The sequence below is a fragment of the Anomaloglossus baeobatrachus genome, chromosome 10 (assembly GCF_048569485.1).
Source record: "Anomaloglossus baeobatrachus isolate aAnoBae1 chromosome 10, aAnoBae1.hap1, whole genome shotgun sequence".
NCBI classification, from domain to species: Eukaryota; Metazoa; Chordata; class Amphibia; order Anura; family Aromobatidae; genus Anomaloglossus; species Anomaloglossus baeobatrachus.
The window spans coordinates 143,403,060-143,425,617 of NC_134362.1; the positions used below are offsets into that span (position 1 = coordinate 143,403,060).

General features: G+C 44.1%; 1 protein-coding gene across 1 annotated transcript in view; it reads right to left on the bottom strand.

The window, feature by feature from the left end:
• Window positions 1-6,761: 6,761 nt before the first annotated feature.
• Window positions 6,762-22,558, bottom strand: part of CFDP1 (craniofacial development protein 1) — an 83,899-nt gene continuing 68,102 nt past the window's right edge. Inside the window, exon 8 of the mRNA XM_075325424.1 lies at window positions 6,762-7,084. Within this exon, the coding sequence (XP_075181539.1) occupies window positions 6,991-7,084 (94 nt within the window). The 3' untranslated portion in view covers window positions 6,762-6,990. The remainder of the gene's footprint in view (window positions 7,085-22,558) is intronic.

The window sequence follows — 22,558 nt, forward strand, 5'->3', positions numbered from 1 at the left end:
GCTTTGGCTGGATTAAGGACTTAGAACTATTTGGTAGAAAGCTTAAATGGAAACTATATTTTGAACACAATAGCCAAGAACATTGTAAGACTCTTGCTATTATGAAGGAGGACTACGAGTGTTTTCAGACCCTAACTGATCTTTTAAGAGACTGTACGAAAAAGAGAGGGGAAGGCCCCTTTACCACCTTAAAGAGGCCTAGTAAAAAATCTCCCCCGATCCATGGATGTACTAGTGTGGATATTTTTTTGAAATTAGTACAGGATGATCTATGTAAGATTCCACAGTGCCATATAGGTAAGAACCAGAATCTGACCAAGGAAGAATCAATGGCACTTGTTCAACTGTCAAAGAATGATCAACTTATAATAAAACGATCAGATAAAGGACGGAATCTTGTAGTCCTAGATCACTCTAAATATCTTGAAATGTGCCAACGGTTGCTTGGCGATAAAGACGCCTATGAACGACTGCCTATTGATCCGACCAAGGCCTATGTCGACACTCTCCTCCCTATACTAAATAATGCTAAACAAAACAATTTAATATCTGCTAATGAATTTGAGTTTCTGATGCCCTGTTGTCCCGTTACCCCTGTATTCTATGCATTACCGAAAGTGCATAAGGGCCTGGACCCTTTGAAGGGCAGGCCCATCGTTGCAGGAATCAATTCATTGTCCCAGAATAAAGGTATCTATATCGATAGGGTATTGAGGCCCTTTGTTATTTCCTTACCGTCGTATGTCCGAGACACCCCTCATCTTTTACAAATTTTGGAAGACATCAGTGTAGGTCCTGATACCATTCTAGCCTCCATTGATGTCGAGGCATTATATAGTTCCATCCCCCACAATCTAGGAATTCAGGCGGTGATTTTTTTCCTTAAGACAAGATCTATTGAATGTAATAGGCATAATGCCTTTATTGAGGAATTACTGTACTTTATTCTCCATCACAATTATTTCTTGTTTAACACCAAGTACTTCCACCAGCTCAGGGGTACAGCTATGGGGAGCCCATGTGCCCCCAGTTATGCTAATATATTCCTGGGCTGGTGGGAGGAAACGGTGGTTTTTTGGGGGGGGGAGGATGCGGATTTTCATCAATGTATCGGACTCTGGGTCCGGTACATTGATGACATCCTCTGGAATGGATCAGTTTGAGTTTGAACGATTTGTTGGAACCCTCAATGGAAATACACTGGGACTTAAATTCACTCGTTCCTGCGATATCAATTCTATCACTTTTTTGGATCTGATTATCTTTAAGGATGAAAGGGGTAAGATTCATACTGTCACATACCGTAAGCCAACGGCTACCAATTCCCTGTTAAAATGGGATAGCCATCATCCCCTCCCTCTGAAGAGGGGGATTTCAAAAGGGCAGTTTCTGCGGATACGCAGAAACTGCTCTAGGGACTTGGACTTTAAGACACAGGCCCCAGATATGTTCGGGAGATTTCTAGATCGGGGATATCCCAAACGAGTCCTGCAGCAGTCTTATACATATGCTAGAGATATTGATAGACACACGCTTATGTCCTCAAAGGTGAGAAAGGATGATCCTAACATTACACGTATTATTGGCACCTTTGACATTCAATCTGAACGGGTGTTTGGAACAATAAAAAAACATTGGAATATTTTGAGGGCGGATCCGGATCTGGCTAAATTTATTCCGAAAGCTCCATGCATCACTTACAGGCGAGGTCTAACTATAGGCGATAGACTCATGCATAGCATGTATAAGGGACCCCGTCCACTAGGGACATGACTAGATAGACAGATATGTGGCATGTTCCGCTGTGGGAGTTGCAGCTACTGTGATTCTATGGATCCATGTAAAATGGTTAGAAGTGCAGCAACGGGCAAAATTTTCACATTGCGGAATTTCTGTAACTGTAAGACTGCAGGTGTCGTGTATAGGGCCACCTGCACATGTCCCCTCGACTACGTGGGAAAAACCCTACGAGAGTTTCAGAGACGTGTGGGTGAGCACCTGTCAGACATCCGAAATGGACGGGATACCCCCATCTCCCGACACATTAACTCTATACATCATGGCGATATTAAACATATCCGGTTTTCAGTGCTTGAAGTAGTGAGACATAGCCCAAGGAAGGGGATTTTGATAGAGTCCTTCTACAAAAAGAATCCGCATGGATCTTTAAAATGGATTCCCTATCCCCGGGGGGACTCAATGAGCTATTCTCTTATAACTGCTTTCTACCTACCTAGAAGTTAAGGGACCCTCACTGTTTGTATCCTATACGCCATATTTTTCAGAGATAGAGTGCCTTATGGCACTACCCATATTGATTGAGAATATTTTCTATCTTCTATCTACTTGCCTTTTGAAATTCTGGGACCATGTGATGATGAGCCTGAATTTATTTAGTTTGTATTTCCATGAGATTCATGGATATTACATACAGGGATACAGGGATCAGACATCTTTACCCTTACCCGGTTATCTTCACTAAACTATCATAATAATAATTCTGTTAAATAAAAACTAATATATCTATCATATGTGATCAGGTTTTGATATATTAGCGCCTATGTAAACATGGGATCTCTGCTTCTTATGCCATTTGCTATCTAAACGTCTTAAACAATTTACCCTTAGATACCTTATTGACCGATCTGCGCAAGCGTGGTACGTATATGCAAGCCTGGGTAAATCTAAATAGGGCTTTCTGTATCTGAGTACCTAATGCGCCTGCGTGGACTGAGGACATTACGTTCCTCTAGTATCACGTGATCGCAGTCTGTGGGACTAGTTAGGCATTAGAAGAGATCCCACGTATGCGCAATACTATCAGGTTTGTCCCTAATATGTATCAGTCTTGCGCATGCGCACGGGCGATGATGGATCGCGCGTGCGCATAAGCGCTACAATGACGTCTTTTGTCTGTGGGCTTCTGTGTTGTGTGGCCGCGGCGGTGGCGCTGTATCGCGCATGTGCGGTATGAATGCCATGACGTTCACCTCATTTGAATGATTGGCCCGCAGCTGATCTGACTCATGCGGGCTTTTTAAACCCTCATTTGGACATGCAGCTCCATGACGCCTCCAGGGACGGCGGTAGCTGTTTATCGCTACAGGATTCTTCTGTGCTGCTGCTGATTCAACTAAAGAAAGGCGCCATGGACCTGCATGTCTAAACTATCTTTCCACATGGCAAGTAGATTATATTTCTGTTATCTTTGCTTTGTCTATCTATTTTCCACATATGTTGGTGTTTCTCTATGAACTATATATATGGTATTATGCTCCAATTCTGATAGATTGCATTTACCTTCCATAGCCTCCTGATGAACCACAAATGTTTTATGTGGGGAAACGCGTCGAGGTGGAGACTGATTCCAACTGAATTGATGATTGGCAGTTCACTTTAACATTACTGGGACTGGATATCGTACGCCCTGACTTATTTGGACTCATCCGGACTACACGCCCAAGTGACTTATGTCATAAGCGTTCTGTGGAAGAATATATATACAGTGCCTACAAGTAGTATTCAACCCCCTGCAGATTTAGCAGGTTTGATAAGATGCAAATAAGTTAGAGCCTGCAAACTTCAAACAAAAGCAGGATTTATTAAGATGCATAAATCTTACAAACCAACAAGTTATGTTGCTCAGTTAAATTTTAATACATTTTCAACATAAAAGTGTGGGTCAATTATTATTCAACCCCTAGGTTTAATATTTTGTGGAATAACCCTTGTTTGCAATTACAGCTAATAATCGTCTTTTATAAGACCTGATCAGGCCGGCACAGGTCTCTGGAGTTATCTTGGCCCACTCCTCCATGCAGATCTTCTCCAAGTTATCTAGGTTCTTTGGGTGTCTCATGTGGACTTTAATCTTGAGCTCCTTCCACAAGTTTTTAATTGGGTTAAGGTCAGGAGACTGACTAGGCCACTGCAACACCTTGATTTTTTTCCCTCTTGAACCAGGCCTTGGTTTTCTTGGCTGTGTGCTTTGGGTCGTTGTCTTGTTGGAAGATGAAATGACGACCCATCTTAAGATCCTTGATGGAGGAGCGGAGGTTCTTAGCCAAAATCTCCAGGTAGGCCATGCTATCCATCTTCCCATGGATGCGGACTAGATGGCCAGGCCCCTTGGCTGAGACACAGCCCCACAGCATGATGCTGCCACCACCATGCTTGACTGTAGGGATGGTATTCTTGGGGTCGTATGCAGTGCCATCCAGTCTCCAAATGTCACGTGTGTGGTTGGCACCAAAGATCTTGATCTTGGTCTCATCAGACCAGAGAACCTTGAACCAGTCTGTCTCAGAGTCCTCCAAGTGATCATGAGCAAACTGTAGATGAGCCTTGACATAACGCTTTGAAAGTAAAAGGTACCTTACGGGCTCGTCTGGAACGGAGACCATTGCGGTGGAGTACGTTACTTATGGTATTGACTGAAACCAATGTCCCCACTGCCATGAGATCTTCCCGGAGCTCCTTCCTTGTTGTCCTTGGGTTAGCCTTGACTCTTCGGACAAGCCTGGCCTCGGCACGGGTGGAAACTTTCAAAGGCTGCCCAGGCCGTGGAAGGCTAACAGTAGTTCCACAAGCCTTCCACTTCCGGATGATGCTCCCAACAGTGGAGACAGGTAGGCCCAACTCCTTGGAAAGGGTTTTGTATCCCTTGCCAGCCTTGTGACCCTCCACGATCTTGTCTCTGATGGCCTTGGAATGCTCCTTTGTCTTTCCCATGTTGACCAAGTATGAGTGCTGTTCACAAGTTTGGAGAGGGTCTTAATTAGTCAGAAAAGGCTGGAAAAAGAGATAATTAATCCAAACATGTGAAGCTCATTGTTCTTTGTGCCTGAAATACTTCTTAATACTTTAGGGGAACCAAACAGAATTCTTGTGGTTTGAGGGGTTGAATAATAAATGACCCTCTGAATAAACTTTTCACAATTTAAAAAAAAAAAAAGAAAAAAAGAAATAACATTTTTTTGCTGCAGTGCATTTCACACTTCCAGGCTGATCTACAGTCCAAATGTCACAATGCCAAGTTAATTCCGAATGTGTAAACCTGCTAAATCTGCAGGGGGTTGAATACTACTTGTAGGCACTGTAGTCCTCAAGTTAAGTTGTTTGTACGGTGCTATCCATATTCCCTACATGAGCTTTTTAGACATCTGAATGTAACAATTTGTCCGATATAACTATGTAAACCCTATCCTTGGTATCAAGGCTAGAGGTGACCAATTGGTCTGCATGTGACAAATGAAATTGAATTTTCACTAAAGGTGTGGTTTTATATATACTTAATAAATTAATGTTATTTGGGAATATTTTGCTTGATTTTAATGATATATATTCCCTAGACCTCTGAGTCACATATGCGCTACACTGGTGTAAGCTACCAGTTGTGTCCAGTCTCGTAAGCAAGTAGGGCACTGCCTGTAAGCTGAATCTATGTCTAGGTTCAGTGTCCATATGCTCCTCCAATTCTGCAGAGGCAAAGTAGCATGAGCGAGAGCACACCAGCAGCTCAACCATGGCCCTAGTCCAAATTATTGATCCACTGGAGCTTCATGCACCCCAGTAAGAATCAAGAGGGGCGGTTTGTTCAGCAACAAATTTTTAATGGATCTCTATTATTTAATACCCAACAGTAAAATACCCAAAATCATCTATAGGGAATACTATATAGATGGAGTTTCAGTGAATGTCCAGTAATCAATTGGTATTATAAGGTATTCTGATAAATGCTGCAGGACAGCACAGGTTAGCAAGTCACATTCAACATGAAGTCACCAATACCAAACTATCAATGGTAAGGAAGATGTTGAAGGCATTATGCAGGGCAAAATATACAACTGTTAACAGGTATATAAAAATAAATGTTACTTTCTAAATACTCCAATCATAAATCTGTAAAGCCAGATTCCCAACAGCGGCACTATTTAGACCGGGTAAACAGCAAACATTATATATTTCTGGCAAGGGAACGGTCTTAAGACTTTCCATGACTTTTAATAATGTGTCAGCAATTGTCGAGCTCCTACTGTCACGGGTGACAGACAGTCATGTGGTTTCTGGCTATAGAAGATCACAGTGTTTGGCTGCACAGAGTGCATCCTGACTTTCTATTGTTCCTGCTGTTAGTATTCATTGTACTAGTAAGCATTGCTGATAGATTTTCATCTCTCCCCCTTTTGGACCCAGCAGGAGCTCACCTACCACCCAGCTGCTGATCCTCAGTATTCTCTTGGTCCTTAAAAACTCCCTTCCTCCCTGGGCTGGTAATATTATTCAGTTCTTTGTATCTCTGGTTGCAAGCAGGTGGCTTGCTCTCATCGTTGCTGAAGCTTTGGTGAACTCCTGTCTGTGTCATCTGTGAATAAGTAGTTCTTGCTTTTTCCCCAGTTTGTCCCCCTTGTGTCTTCCTTTAGTGTTTAGTAGGGTTGACGAAGAGACCATCCCACCCATTCCCTATTGAGGGCCCAGCACTAGGGATACCTAGGGTCAGGTATCCAGCTCGGCGCATAGGTGTGGAACCTATCTAGGGTGGTGAGGGACCCCAGGGACTAGCAGTAGGCTGCCAGAGGTCACCATCTCCCCCTTCCCTTACCTTTCATGCTCGCTTACTACTTCCCTGTACCTAGTGTGACACCTACCTTCTCCAGTTTCATTACTGCTAAGTGGATGCGTGATTATAAGTAAATGTGGACCAGTGTGTCTAATCTACATGAACAATTGTGCAACATCACAGACTACACAGTAACACAAACTTTTAATTTACAAATAGATTTATTAGTCCATAGTCACTGAAACCACAAGTGCACCAAAAGAAAATAAAAAAATCAATCAGACAAGAAATATTAAAAAGGGGGGAAAACTTTCAAAAGGGTCCATATTCCAGTTCAAATATACAGATTTCCAGACGCTACATACTAAAAATGATTTCTCCTGCGACCTGTGAAAGACGTTTCATGGACGTCACATTATCGTACTGTACAGTTAAGATGGCTTCATATTTTTTAGTCTGATTTCCCTCTCAAGCTGAAATTGCCGATAATCTACTCGTTCCAAGAAGGCTTTCCGATCAATGTATCTAGAAAATACAAAAAAGAACAGACAAAACTTAGTGATGCAGTTTTAACTCTTAAGGGAATTGCTAAGAACAAATACCGTATTTTTCGGACTATAAGACGCCCTTTCCCCCCCAAATGTTGGGTGTATGTGGAGGGTGCGTCATAGTCTGAATGTAAAGCATGGCTGCGGGGAATGAGGGTGCTGCGGTGGAGCGGGTCATCGGCTTCAGGAGCAGGCTGTAGCATCACCTGCCGTGACCATGTGGGCCCGCTCATTTCATATCAATGCATCCTCCCGCCCATCATCTCTCAGCGCTGAAGCCGGCGCTGACAGGTGGGCGGGATGATGTGCAGGGGGTGCGCGCTTAATTAGCAGCCGAACCGCGTGATCACCCCTGGCAACTACAGCCTGGAGTGATGATGTGCGGCTATATTTACTGCTCCCTGCGCATCCTCATCAGCACGGGGGGGGGGGGGGGCAGTGAATAAGTATGGTATACTCACCATTCCCTGCAGCATCGCGATGTCCTCCTGTCTCACGCCTGCTGATCTGTGTAGAGCGCGGTGAGCACAGAGATGACGTCATCGCTGTGCACATCGCTCTCCACACACATCAGCGGGCGTCAGACAGGAGAACATTGCCATGCTGCAGGGAATGGTGACGGCTCCACACAGGTCAGTGGCGCTGCTGCTGACACAGACAGGAAGACGAGTGATGCTGCTGGAGTGAGGAAAGGTGAGTATAAACATTTATTTTTTTTTGTGTGCCACAGGATGAAGGTATATCGCACGATGGGGGTACATAGCAGAATGGGGGTATTTATCAGGATGAGGGACATATATACAAGGATGAGGAACATATTAAAGGAATGGAAGATCATTACCAGGATGGGGTACCTTAATAGAGAATTTGGGGACATTACCCCCATAACAGAGTCAGCAGCAGATCCTCGCCCCATAACAGTGTGTCATGACCACATTTTTTGCTTAACATTTTATTTTCCCATTTTTCTCCTCTAAAATTCTGGTGCGTCTTATAGTCCAAAAAATACGGTATTCACGTCCATATGTAACAAGCATGAAGGACAAGTAAAGTATTTCATTTGTGGCACTTAAAGTAATACCCCACAATAAGACCAATCACTCTTCTTATCAGATCTCCACTTTAGCGGACAGAGGTGAAGACATTCATACAACAGACGCAAAGCAGATGTCCAGTGAAGAAGGTGAAATGTTGATATGGAAACAACCCCTCATGACGTGTCCAGCGTAGATTCATTTTGATGAAAGGTAAAAATTGTTTCTCTCCCAAAAATACTATTTCTATGTGTGGATGTAACGTAAAATCCTGGCCCCAATGCAATAAGAGTAAGAGTGCCCCAGATAAAATATTCATGTGGCAGAAGAGCCATTGGGCCTCCTTGAGACCAGGGCCCGGGTGAAACTGCTGCCTCTGCACCCCCAATTGCAGTGTGTACGAGCACAGACTTCCATATAGTAATTTAGTAGGTCGTCAGCCTCAGTCAACCTACGATCTATGTTCCAGAGGTGTAGATGAACCCCCTACTTACTATGGCACACTAGCATTGGCACTTCCCAGTCTCTAATTGATTGCATATTTCGCTAATAACCTCTCCGAGGCTTTAAGACTTTGCACAGAATGAGAACATTAACATTTTTGCCGCTTTCTAGCCCACAGTGCAGGCCGGCTGGTCTCACGATGCTACGTGAATAATTTAGAGAAAATATGAAGTCCTTGTCGCGTCCGGGAGGGTTACATAAGATGAATTAATGCCAAGAACTTTCCCTCCAGGCGAGAAGAAACTAGTTACGACAAGAGCATGCTGAGTCAGGTCAGCACGCTGCACAGTGCTCAATGGAGGAGCGGTGCCAGCTGCTAACACTGCACAATCTAGGGCCAGAGGTGCACCAGGCTCCTCTGTGCACTTATTGGGCATTATTTTTTTTTTTAATTAAATGTTTTTATTAAAGTTTTACAAGTTACAACAAAATAAACATTGGAGGCTACCCAGTGTGAGGAAAGAGTTAACCTTTTTCACTGCCTTAGAAAAATAATAGAAATTCATTCTCCCTGGCAAGACCGAACCAGACTTATTTGCGTAATAAACTATGAGACCAACTTCAAGGAAGCAGAATGTTTTGACTTAGAGACGACTGAAAAACATTCTTGTTATGGAAAAAGAAACGTCATAGACTGTTATGGGAGTATAAGTCATTATATTAATTTCTCTTGCTGGGAATATGCAATCCACGCCTTAATGAATGTAAATTAATGAATATGTATGTTGCATAGTTACGCCCTAATCAACTTTGTATAACTTTGAAATGTAAACAAAATAATACAGTTTTCTTTTTGGGAGCCGCACGTCTCCTAGCCTTTACGTGTATAACGGTGTCTGCCTGTTTTCATTGAGAGCTGGAATAGCCGAGGGGGGGTCACCGGTACTCTCTCTGCATTCGGACATCGCTGGCAACAGCTGTGACCGTTAGGTCAACCTAACATTATCTGGCGCCCGAAAAGCAGGGACCCGTGTTTCTAATCCCAGGACGCAGTGGATTGTCTTGCCAAGCCGAGGAGGAGGTGACCAGACGTGGGGACCAGAAACACCTGGCCAGGTAAGAGTTGAACCTTATTCTTCTCTTTATGCTCCCCACATCTGATCTCCCCTCTCCCCAACGCGCAAAATGGTACACTGAGTAGATACTGGGTTATTGGCGGGTTTCTACTGAACTCTGAGAGAGCCTTGCCAGCTGATGTTTTCTGTGCCTTGTTTGTTTGTTTCTCTGTGTTTCTCTGCCTCTCCGTGTGTCTGCTCTCCTGCGCTTTACTTCTGTGCTGTTGTCCTTGTTGGTTGTCATAGATCCCATACATCAGTGAGTGTTGAAAGGGAATAGTGTACCTGCTCTGTCCAATGGATGTGATATTCACTGCCCTAGTGTTAGTGGGAATAGCCCTGTTTGCCATTGCTATCGGATATAGAGTGTATCTCTGTTACAAGAAGGGCAACCCAGCGCCATTCAACATTCTCAGCCCCCTCTGAAGTTAGGACACCATCTTTCAGTAGGAATACAAAAGGAGTTAGTCTCTGAGTATCTCCAGGAAAGGTGGTTCTAGACCTCACCTTAGGTAGGAATAGAAAAGGAGTTAGTCTCTGAGTATCTCCAGGATAGGTAGGTTTAGTCCAAAGGACGTTCAAGGGTCTAAAAGCTGAAGAAGATAGAAGAAGAATGGTGCAAGGAATATCAAAAGACAGAAGAGCTGGATGCACCCTGCAACATCTCATTACGTGTTATCATGGCAAAAGAACAGCCAGTCAGGCCAAGGAAGTTTTTTTTAAGACATTTGGATTGAAGGGGAAGGATCAATTGGACCCCAACAAATGGGATACAATAACAGCTACTAGAGCAGGAGTGATAGCAGATAAATCATGGACTAAACTGATCAGAACTCTTTCTGACATGGCAAAAACAGCCCACGATCAAGGTTGGATATACCATGAAGAATCAGACACATGGGAAGAAACTGGGAAGCAAGCTAATAAGGATCCGCAGCCTCCTCCGTACCTGTCAGCTACTCCTGGAACGACTCCAAAAATAGCAGGATCCCCGGGATGGACCTGCACAAACTGTGGCCAACAAAATCCGGACTGGAGTGAAACATGCCTAGCCTGTGCAGCCCCACAGCACAAGCTACAAGCCACAGCACCAGTGCCTCTTTATCCCGTAGTGGAAAGAAGAGTCCTGATAAGACCACCTGTTAATTCACAAAATCCAGATGCTCCCAGAGATGCAGTTCCCCGTACATATGAAGACTACGTACCCTGGACTCCAGCCGAGCAGATGGCTTTTCTGCAAAATGCTCCAGATCCGACTAGAAACCCAGTCAGTTTTTCACGTTACCTGAACCAAAATACAGGTCTCCTACAGAAGCACTTGGTTGGACATGGAAGGTTTGTGTAGAGTTAAAATGTCTCCCGAACTGTATGCCAAACTCACTGCCCACCTGACAGGACATGCTCCGGACGATACCCGTAATGTGGAATCGGGCCAAGACTTCATGATAAGACTCAATCTCTTCTGCGACCAGGAGCAAAGAACTAAGGGCACAATGGGACCAGTGCATCAAGGTCCTGTGGAGAATGTCAGCTCATTTTACTACAGATTGATGCAGTCATTCGCAAATGAAGGGCTGGACTTACAAGCGGGTGCGATACGTCGCCTGATGGCAAGATCCTTCATGGATGGAATATATGCACCTCTGGCAGAAAGATTGAAAGCGTGCTGCCCAGAATGGAGGAACATGGAAGACATAGATCTTCTAGTCAACAAAGCAAGTGGCTTAGAAACCGACGCAAAGGATAAAAGGAGCAACAAGAAAGTTGTCATAGCAGCAGTGGACGGTCAGCCAGAAGGTACAAGAAGGAAGGCACCGACCTGCTACTATTGTGGGGTCAGAGGACATGTGATCAGAGACTGTAGAAAGAAGAAGATGGACACTCAAAACCAACCCGAGAGTCAGGAGGAGAAGACTGCCTGACTTGCGGCAGCACGGGATAGGGATGCCAGAGGTCCATTTATACATGTCCCCCTTCACATTGGCAACAAGGAAATAAGAGCTTTGGTGGACTCAGGAGCCTCACGCTCCTGAACCCCAGGAACCTAGTGCCTGAAGGATCCATCTCATCTGAAGCTACTGTAGTATCCGGATTTGATGGACAAGCCCAGATAATCCCAATAACACATCCACTGAAGGTGAAACTGGGACCACACATGTTTGTGTCTAAATTCTTAGTGTCCCCCCTGGGTGGAGATGCCCTAGTGGGAGAAGATCTACTATCAAGACTACAAGCTCAGATTGTCTACAATGAAGATGGATCTGCTATCCTGCAAATTCCAGAAGATATCCCAGAAGAAATCCTGTGCACTCTCCAGATGATAGAAGATCAACCAGAATCTGATGTTACACGTGAAGTAAACACGGATCCAATACTTCTACAAGTTCCTGCAAAACTCTGGTCCACATCAAAAACTGACCTCGGCACACTACCCATGCCCACAGTAAAAGTTTCAGTCAAGCCTGGAATTACGCCACCGCAGCTGAGACAATCCCTCCTCCCGCTACCTCTCGCAGTACATCTACCAGTACGTGGATGATTTACTACTGTGCTGCCCTAGTGAAGAGGAATGCTTACCTTTCTGGCAGAAGTAGGATGCAAAGCAAGCAGAGATAAATGCAGACGGTGGATTCCCAATGCGTCACTACTCATGCAACCGCTGTATGATTGCACAAAGAATGTTCCTTTCTCCCTTACAGAAGAAGCTCGACAAAACTTTCAAAAGCTCAAGGAACTAGTGATTGATGCACCTGCTCTGGCACTACCAAACTATGATCTCACCTTTAATCTGTTCGTAGCAGAGCTTCAAGGATTTGCCGTAGGAGTACTCACCCAGAAGACGGACAAACATCACATAATCGGGTACTACTCCTCTCAACTTGACAACGTCACCAGAGCAGCACCAACCTGTGTCCGTGCTGTTACAGCAGTTTCAAACATACTGCAGAAAGCATCTGAAATCTCACTCGATTTCCCGACTACCATCCTTACCAGCCATGACATTTATGCTGTTCTCAATCAAGTGCAGTTGAAACACCTCTCCATGGCAAGATAAGTCAGACTCCAGTGCATGCTGTTGCTACCCCCAAACATCTCATTTGCTCGAGTTACAAGTCTAAACCTTGCTGATCTGCTGATCTTTACAAGTTTAGAAGGGGGGACAGAAGAGAGTGACAGAAGAGAGGACAGAAGAGAGTGACAAACGTACCAGTGCACCATTTGATCATGATTGTCAGGAACTCATTGAACATGAGGCAAAGCCCCTGCACAATATACAGGCAACACCGCTTACAAATCCAGACTTTGAACTTTTTGTGGATGGTAGCAGGTACGCTGATGAAGCAGGCAAGTTCCACACCGGATTTGCAGTAGTGACTCTATATGCAGTGTTAGCCAAACAACCGCTACCTCCACGCATATCTGCTCAAGAAGCAGAACTTCTTGCCCTCATCTGGGCAATTGAGTTTCTGGAAGAACGAACAGCGAACATCTACACGGACTCAGCCTATGCACACGGCATTGTGCACGATTTTGGCACTATCTGGCAGACAAGAGGATTCCTGACAGCAACAGGAAATCCCATCAGGCATGGAGCCTCAGTGAAGAAACTAATGGAAGTAGCCTTGATACCAAAACAGCTAGCAATCATAAAGGTTGCTGCCCACACCAAGGCTCAAACACCCGAGGCAAGGGGAAATCGCTTGGCCGATCAAACAGCAAAACAAGCCACCTTACTCCCTTTGAAGGAGACGGAAACAGTGTCAACGACGGAGGAAGAAATGCAGAACCTCTTTGAGACACAAGAAAACGCCTCTGAGGAAGAAAAGGCCGGATGGCGGGCCAAGGGGGCAGAAAAGGTGGAGGGGATTTGGCGCCTAAACGGACTTCCCGTCCTGCCACGCAGTTGGTTTCCTGCCATTTTCCAAGTACTCCACTATCCCACACACGGTAGCACAAACTCAATCATGAACCAGATGCAACCAAATTGGGTAGCCCCCGGCTTCAGACAATACGCCTCCCAGAGAATAAAAGCTTGTCACATCTGTCAACAACATAATCCAGGCCAGCTAACTAAAACCCCGCAATGACACATGCCAAAGACGTTTGCCCCATTTCAAAGAGTACAAATAGACTATATACAGTTGCCAAAACATGGCATCTACGAGTTTGTACTTGTCTGTGTAGACCTCTTCTCAGGATGGCCAGAGGCCTACCCTGTCAGCTCAGCCATGGCCCGAATTACAGCAAAGAAATTGGCCTGTGAGCTGGTACCCCGGTTTGGACTCCCTGAAGTCATAGAGTCAGACCGAGGTACTCATTTCACTGGACATGTTTTCCAGAACACCTGTGCCCTGTTAGGCATTCAGTCAGCCTTACACACACCTTACCACCCACAGTCATCAGGGAAAGTGGAAAGGTTAAATGGCACTCTAAAAGCTCAAACTAGCCAAGGCAGTGGAGGAGACTGGTAGACCATGGACAGAATGTCTCCCCATAGCTCTTTACTCTATAAGGACTACCCCGCAGGGAAAGCACAGGCTCTCACCCTTTGAAATACTCTTTGGTAGTGCACCCAGATTAGGATGCTACTTCCCGCAGGAGTTACACCTGCAATGTGATAGCCTAACGTCTTATGTTGTTTCCCTGCAGAAGAGACTAACTGAAACCCACCAAAGGGTCTACTCTTCTCTACCTGATCCTGATGCCATTCCAGGAACCCACTCTCTAAAGCCTGGCGACCGGGTCTACCTAAAGAAGCACGTGAAAAAGACCCTTGAGCCACGATTCGAAGGGCCTTTGACTGTCCAGCTGACCACTCCAACCTCCGTCAAACTTGAGGGGAGATCGACATGGGTCCATGCCAGCCACTGCAAGAAGGCCTAATACTGCTGATAAGTATTTCTATGTGTACTCCCTTTTTGGGGCCTTCTACACCATGGCAGAATTAATTTGAGACCCATCATGAAGTGTTAGCTGAAAAACTTGAGATCACAGACTGCTGGATATGTACACACGCACTTGTGACAGCCTCTTCCATGCCATACTTAGCCATACCAGTCCCAATAAACAAAGTGTTTCAATGGGGAGGCTGTTACAACAGACTATCAGTGTTCCAAGTGTTACTCTGTTTACTAGTTGCTTATGTAGTGTTCAAGTTGCTAATGGCTTTGTTTTCCCGCTGCTTGAAGCAATGTAGATGCAATGATTATTCAGCACCCATATGAAATCACTAATATGCCTTTTTTCTCTTCTCTACTCTTTCCTCTAGAAATCACCTTGGCGTATCATGATGAGACTCCTATCGAGAGGCATGCAGGCAGTCCTGGGTGACGGATGTGAGACGACACTCCCTGAGCAACCCGCGGCTCAGAAAGTATCTGGAGGCTAGCCTGCTCTCTCTATAGTCCACAGCTTCTCGATGGCCCCCTGTCCATCAATCACGCCAATAGGGGGGATTGTGAGGAAAGAGTTAACCTTTTTCACTGCCTTAGAAAAATAATAGAAATTCATTCTCCCTGGCAAGACCGAACCAGACTTATTTGCGTAATAAACTATGAGACCAACTTCAAGGACGCAGAATGTTTTGACTTAGAGACGACTGAAAAACATTCTTGTTATGGAAAAAGAAACGTCATAGACTGTTATGGGAGTATAAGTCATTATATTAATTTCTCTTGCTGGGAATATGCAATCCACGCCTTAATGAATGTAAATTAATGAATATGTATGTTGCATAGTTACGCCCTAATCAACTTTGTATAACTTTGAAATGTAAACAAAATAATACAGTTTTCTTTTTGGGAGCCGCACGTCTCCTAGCCTTTACGTGTATAACGGTGTCTGTCTGTTTTCATTGAAGGCTAAAGGGAGGGCAGAGGGGGGTCACCGGTACCCTCTCTGCATTCGGACATCGCTGGCAATAGCTGTGACTGTTAGGTCAACCTAACACCAGCCTCTACTCCCCTCCCAACACTCTCCAACAAACATTAAACAGTCTTGTAGAAAGGAGAGATAATGTCAAATCTGCAGTTCCACACATTCCTAGACACAAGTTCTTAACTTAAGTACCATTATTACATTTATCAATTAATCCAATTAGCCTTTTGTTTTTCTTTGAGTTTTTGCTTTGTTTGGCATTGTACACATTTAAATGTTATTTTTGATGAAGAATCTAACCTGTTCCCATGCTACTCTCTTCTCCCCAAACCTCCGTCATCATTATAGATAAGTTCTGTAGAGATTTCTCGCCCTTTGCCCCTTGTTATCAATTTAAGGGGCCTTTACACACTGAGACTTTCTAGCGATCCAACCAGCGATCCCAACCTGGCCGGGATCGCTACAAAGTCTCTGGTGAGCTGTCAAACAGGCAGACCTGGCCAACGACGCAACAGCGATCCAGACCTGCAGAACGACCTACCTAGTCACTGGGGACGTTGTAAAGCAGCTTTTTGAAAGGGAAGTCGCTAACGAAGTCGCTGTAAAGTCCCCTTTACACACTGAGACTTTCTAGGGATCATGCTGCACAGCGGGAAACAAAGGACCAAAGAATGGTCCTGAACGATTTGTAGCGATCAGCAACTTCACAGCAGGGGCCAGGTCGCTGATGTGTTTCACACACTGCAATGTCGCTGGGGAGGTCGCTATAACGTCACAAAACCGGTGACGTTACAGCGATGTCGTTTGCGATGTTGCAGTGTGTAAAGCCACCTTTAGAGTAAGCCCAATCTAAACCTAATCAGTTCCCTCGAAGCCAACCCTGACCCATCTATCCATCGTGCCCATATTTTTTCAAATTTGATTACGCCATTTCTTTTCCGATATATACTTTTCTCCACATTTATCACCCAATTAACTTTGACATATTCAGATATTGTAGGACTGTGGTCCGAGATCCAGTGTTGAGCGATTAGTTTCCTGGCAATATATAATAGTCTAGATACAGCCACTTTGCCCTCCTCCTCCAAAGGTAAATCCTCCACGTATCCCAGAATACATACAAAGGGAGTTAAGCTCGTTTCTATTGTATATACTCTATCGATTATTTCTGTCACCCCTCTCCAGTAATGTTCAATATCAGGACACGACCACATCATATGTAATAGATCTGCGGAACATATTTTGTATCGCGGGCAGAAGGGGTCAGTTCTAACTTCAATATTAAACAGGAATCTAGGAGTGCGATATACTTGGTGAATAACGTACAGGTGTGACAGTCTGTATGCCTCCCCCAATGATAGACTATGAATTCTTTCTAAAATTTCTACACATTGGTTGTCCTCAAGAGGTCCTATAGCTTGTTCCTATTTTTATTTTGCGTTTACTGGACAATTCCGGTGCACCAGATATAATACAGTCATGGACAAAAGTTTTGAGAATGACACCAAAATTATATTTTCACATGATCTGTTGCCCTCTGGTTTTTAATTGTGTTTGTCTGATGTTTACATCACATACAGAAATATAATTGCAATCATATTATGAGTACCAAAAGGTTATATTGAGAGTTAGAATGAGTTAATGCAGCAAGTCAATATTTGCTGCAGTGTTGACCCTTCTTCAGGACCTCTGCAATTCTCCCTGGCATGCTCTCAATCAACTTCTGGACCAAATCCTGACTCATAGCTGTCCATTCTTGCATAAGCAAAGCTTGCATTTTGCCAGAATTTGTTGGTTTTTGTTTGTCCACCCGTCTCTTGATGATTGCCCACAAGTTCTCAATGGGATTAAAATCTGGGGAGTTTCCAGGCCATGGACCCAAAATCTCTATGTTTTGTTCCATGAGCCATTTAGTGATCACCTTTGCTTTATGGCAAGGTGCTCCATTATGCTGGAAAAGGCATTGTTGGGCGCCAAACTGCTCTTGGACAGTTGGGAGAAGTTGCTCTTGGAGGACATTCTGGTACCATTCTTTATTCATGGCTGTGTTTTTAGGCAAGACTGTGAGTGAGCCGATTCCCTTGGCTGAGAAGCAACCCCACACATGAATCGTTTCAGGATGCTTAACAGTTGGCATGAGACAAGACTGGTGGTAGCGCTCACCTCTTCTTCTCCTAATAAGCTGTTTTCCAGATGTCCCAAACAATCGAAAAGGGGATTCATCTGAGAAAATGGCTTTACCCCAGTCCTCAGTAGTCCACTCCCTGTACCTTTTGCAGAATATCAGTCGGTCCCTGATGTTTTTTCTGGAGAGAAGTGGCTTCTTTGCTGCCCTCCTTGAAACCAGGCCTTGCTCAAAGAGTCTCCGCCTCACAGTGCGTGCAGAAGCACTCACACCAGCCTGCTGCCATTGCTGAGCTAGCTCGGCACTGCTGGTAGTTTGATCCCACAGCTGAAACAGTTTTAAGATATGGTCCTGGCGTTTGCTGGTCCTTCTTGGGCGCCCAGGAGCCTTTTTTGGCAACAATGGAAGCTCTCTCCTTGAAGTTCTTGATGATGCGATAGATTGTTGACTGAGGTGCAATCTTTGTAGTTGCGATACTCTTCCCTGTTAGGCCATTTTTGTGCAGAGCAATGATGGCTGCACGTGTTTCTTTAGAGATAACCATGGTTAACTGAAGAGAAACAATGATACCAAGCACCAGCCTCCTTTTAAAGTGTTCAGTGGTGTCATTCTTTCTTAATCATGACTGATTGATCGTCAGCCCTGTCCTCATCAACACCCACACCTGTGTTAATGGAACAATCACTAAAACAATGTTAGCTGCTCCTTTTAAGGCAGGAATGCAATGATGTTGAAATGTGTTTTGGGGGTTAAAGTTCATTTTCTTAGCCAATATTGACTTTGCAAGTAATTGCTGTTAAGCTGATCACTCTTTATGACATTGTGGAGTATATGCAAATTGCCATTAGAAAAACTTAAGCAGTAGGACTTTGTAAAAATTAATATTTGTAACATTCTCCAAACTTTTGGCCATGACTGTAGATCCCAATATAAACGAGAGATCACTCCAGCTGAGCCTCTAGAGGTTGCCATGCGTTGCATGACTTTGTTCTGCTCCAATGCTCTACCCATAATAGAGGTTTCTGCCTGATAGGCATGTCTCAGTTGCAAGTACTTAAACTCCGAATTCTGGATCCCAAACACCACTTGCAACTGAGGAAAGCCTCTGAGTTGGCCCTTCTCCACAATATGTGTGAATCTATTTATCCCTCTCAAAACCCAGCTCCCAAACCCCTCTAAACGATGCAAGTTAGGTAACCATGGAGTTCTCCATATAGAGGTATATTGTGAGATTCCCTGAATGTCTTGTAGTTTTTTAGTTTTATCCCATAGTTTTTGGATTAGTAGTACGGTTGGGCAACTATTAGCAGCAGCTCCAAAGCCTCCTGCCTCTAGAACCTCGTATAGACTAGTGGAGTGAAAATATTGTTGTAGAATCGTATTCTGTGCCCCCCCCCTCCAGGGTCCTCTCATCCCCGAATGTGCTGAAGCTGAGCCGCCAGATAGTAAACCCATGGATTGGGTACCGCCAGACTTCCACTACTTTTATCCCTCTGCAGGGTCTCGAGCCTAATGCGCGGCATCTGTCCGCCCCAGATCAATTCCCGGAATAGTGCGTTTACCTTATGGAAAAATCTTTGTGGGATCCATTGTGGAGAGTTGTGTAGCTTGTATAGTAGTTGGGGCATCCAGATCATTTTGATCAGGTTAGAGCGGCTAACTGCTGAGAAGAGCAGGCGAGACCAGACTTCCTTCTTATCCTTAAATTTCAACAGAATAGGGGGTTAGGTTGAGACTCTTATAATCCTCAACACGAGTGGTGACCATTATCCCCAAATATTTAAACTGGGCAACAACCTGTAGGGCCGAGTCTACGTAATTAGGTGAGTTTGTGGTTCCATCCACCGGAAGTAATACAGACTTTTCCCAGTTGATTAATAGACCTGAGTACTTCCCAAATTCTTGTATAACCCCCATTGCCCTTGGCAGTGATGATGTTGCATTGGCCAGAAAAAAGAGTGTGTCATCTGCGTACAACGCTATTTTTTCCTACTGACCACCCCTCATGAACCGTGTTATGTCTGGATTGGATCTAACCATTGCCGCCATAGGCTCAACAGCCAGAGCAAATGGTAAGGGGGATAGCGGGCATCTCTGGCGGGTGCCCCTACCCAGGTGGAAAGAAGTAAGGCATCCATTAACTTTGATCCTAGCAGTAGGGTTATTATATAGAAGTCTTACCCAGGAAATAAAATCCCTCCCCAGTCCAAATCTGTCAAGTACTGCCCAGAGAAACTCCCACTCAATAGAGTCGAAAGCCTTAGCGGCGTCTAGGGAGCAAATTACCCTATCCCCTGAGTTATCAACTGGCAATTGTAGGTTGAGGTGTAACCGTCGTATATTCACTGCCGTTGATCTGGAAGGCATGAACCCCGACTGGTCCGAATGGAATAGTGAAAGTATAACCTTATTAAGTCTGGAAGCTAATACTTTAGCTATTATTTTGATATCTGTAGGTAACAGAGAGATAGGTCTATAAGAGTCAGGGATGAGGGGGTCCTTGCCAGGTTTAGGTATGACAACTATCACTGCTTCTCGCATCGATTGGGGCAAGGAGCCATTTTTGGCTGCTTGCTGGAAGGTCGACAGCAGCTGGAGGAGCAGGATGTCTCCAAACTTTTTGTAAATCTCTGTGGGGATCCCATCTGAACCCGGTGACTTCTTATTGGGCATGGAGGACACTGCTAAATGCAACTCTTCCAGTGTGAGTGGACTGTTTAGGTATACTCTGTCCTCATCTGAAAGGGAGGGCAAGGGGATGTCTTTCAGGTCAGAAGATATCTGTTCCCTATCATATTGCAGTTTAGTACTGTAAAGTTGTTCATAGAATTCAGAGAAAGTAGCCAAAATTTGGTCAGGTTGATTGACTATGGTCCTGGTTTTGTCCCTTAGCGCCCCCACAAATGTGTTTCCCCTTTGCACTTTAGCAATCACCGCTAATAAATGACCCGCTTTTTCGCCCTCTTCAAAGAATCTCTGTTGTGTAAAAAGTCTTTTGTTAGTGGCCCGTTCCTTAATGTGAGAATCATATGCTTCTTGTGCCTCCCTCCATTCCAGTAAGTCCCGTGTATCCCCTGACAGTATGTATTTCTGTTCTGTCGTCTGGACCCGTTCTTTAAGAAAAATTTCAAATTGTGCCGACTTAATTTTAGATCTAGTGACCCCCTGTATTAGTGACCCCCTCAGACAGGCCTTCATGGCATTCCAAACAGTGTTAAGCGACATCTCCCCAGTACAGTTGTCCTGAAAATAGTATTCAAGGGCTAGTTCAACCGGGCCCACATCCATAATCTGTAGCCAAAAAGCATTGAAGGACCACAAGCTACGGGTACGATCAAGCCCGGGTAAAATATTAAGTCGTGTCAACAGTGGGGAATGGTCTGATAAACCTCTAGGAAGGTATTCTGTGTTTTCCACCATTGGCAGTATACCCTCCGAGCCCAAGATCAGGTCTATTCTGGACAGAGTGTTGTGTGTTTTGGAATAGCACGAGAATCTCTTGATTCCAGGGTTTCTGATTCGTCACAGATCTGAAAGTGCCAGTTCAGCCACCGTGTCCCCAAATTTGGAGTTAGGATAGTGTTCTAAGTGAGTACCCACATTGTGTTTGTCCCAATATGGGTGAATGATATTGTTGAAATCCCCCGTGCACACCACCTGTACATTGGGGGTCTTGCTAATCATTTTGTTTAGAACAGTATTATTATATGGATGCGGTATATAAAACTTATCAGAAGGAGCTCCTTGTTAAATATTTTACAGCGCACGCAAATGAATCTATCTTCCTGATCTACTGTGGATGAAATAATCTCAAATGGGATTTCTCTGTGGACTAAGATACTGACACCTCTGGAATGAGCTGTGTAGGTTGAGTGGAAACAATGGCCCACCCATGAGCGATTCATGTATGCTATTTTGTCGCCCTCCAAATGTGTCTCCTGTAGGCAGATGATTGCTGGAAACTGGGATTTGACCTGTTCCATTACTGCTACCCTTTTTGTGGGGTCCCCCAAGCCACGGACATTCCAAGAAAGAATGTTAATTCTACCCACCATCCTGGTGGTATGCGTATGTAGTGCAAGCAGTCACACCCAGCAAAGAGTTCCAACCCTCCTCCACCTTCCTTAACCACATGAGAACCATTAGCAGACATAAATATAAAAGCATCATTAACCCTTTAGTGACGGAGCTAATTTTCACCTTAATGACCAGACCAAATTTTGCAATTCTGACCAGTGTCACTTCATGAGGTTATAACTCTGGAACGCTTCAACGGATCCCGGTGATTCTGAGATTGTTTTTTCGTCACATATTGGACTTCATGTTAGTACCAAATTTAGGACAATATTTTTTGCTTTTATTTATGAAAAAAATTGAATATTGGCAAAAATTTTGAAAATTTAGCAATTTTCAACTTTTGAATTTTTATATCGTTAAACCAGAGATTTCTGTGACACAAAATAGTTAATAAATAACATTTCCCACTTGTCTACTTTACATCAGCACAATTTTGGAAACAAAATTTTTTTTTGTTAGGAAGTTAGAGGGGTTCAAAGTTTATCAGTGATTTCTCATTTTTACATCAAAATTTACAAAACCATTTTTTAGGGACCACATCACATTTGAAGTGACTTCAATAGGCCTAGATGACAGAAAATACCCAAAAGTGACACCATTCTAAAAACTGCACCCCCCAAAGTACTCAAAACCACATTCAAGAAGTTTATTAACCCTTCAGGTGCTTCACATGAACAAAAGCAATGTGGAATGAAAAAAAGCAAAAATTAAATTTTACCTAAAAATGTTGCTCTAACCCAAATTTATTCACTTTTAGAAGAAATAGCACAACAAAATGG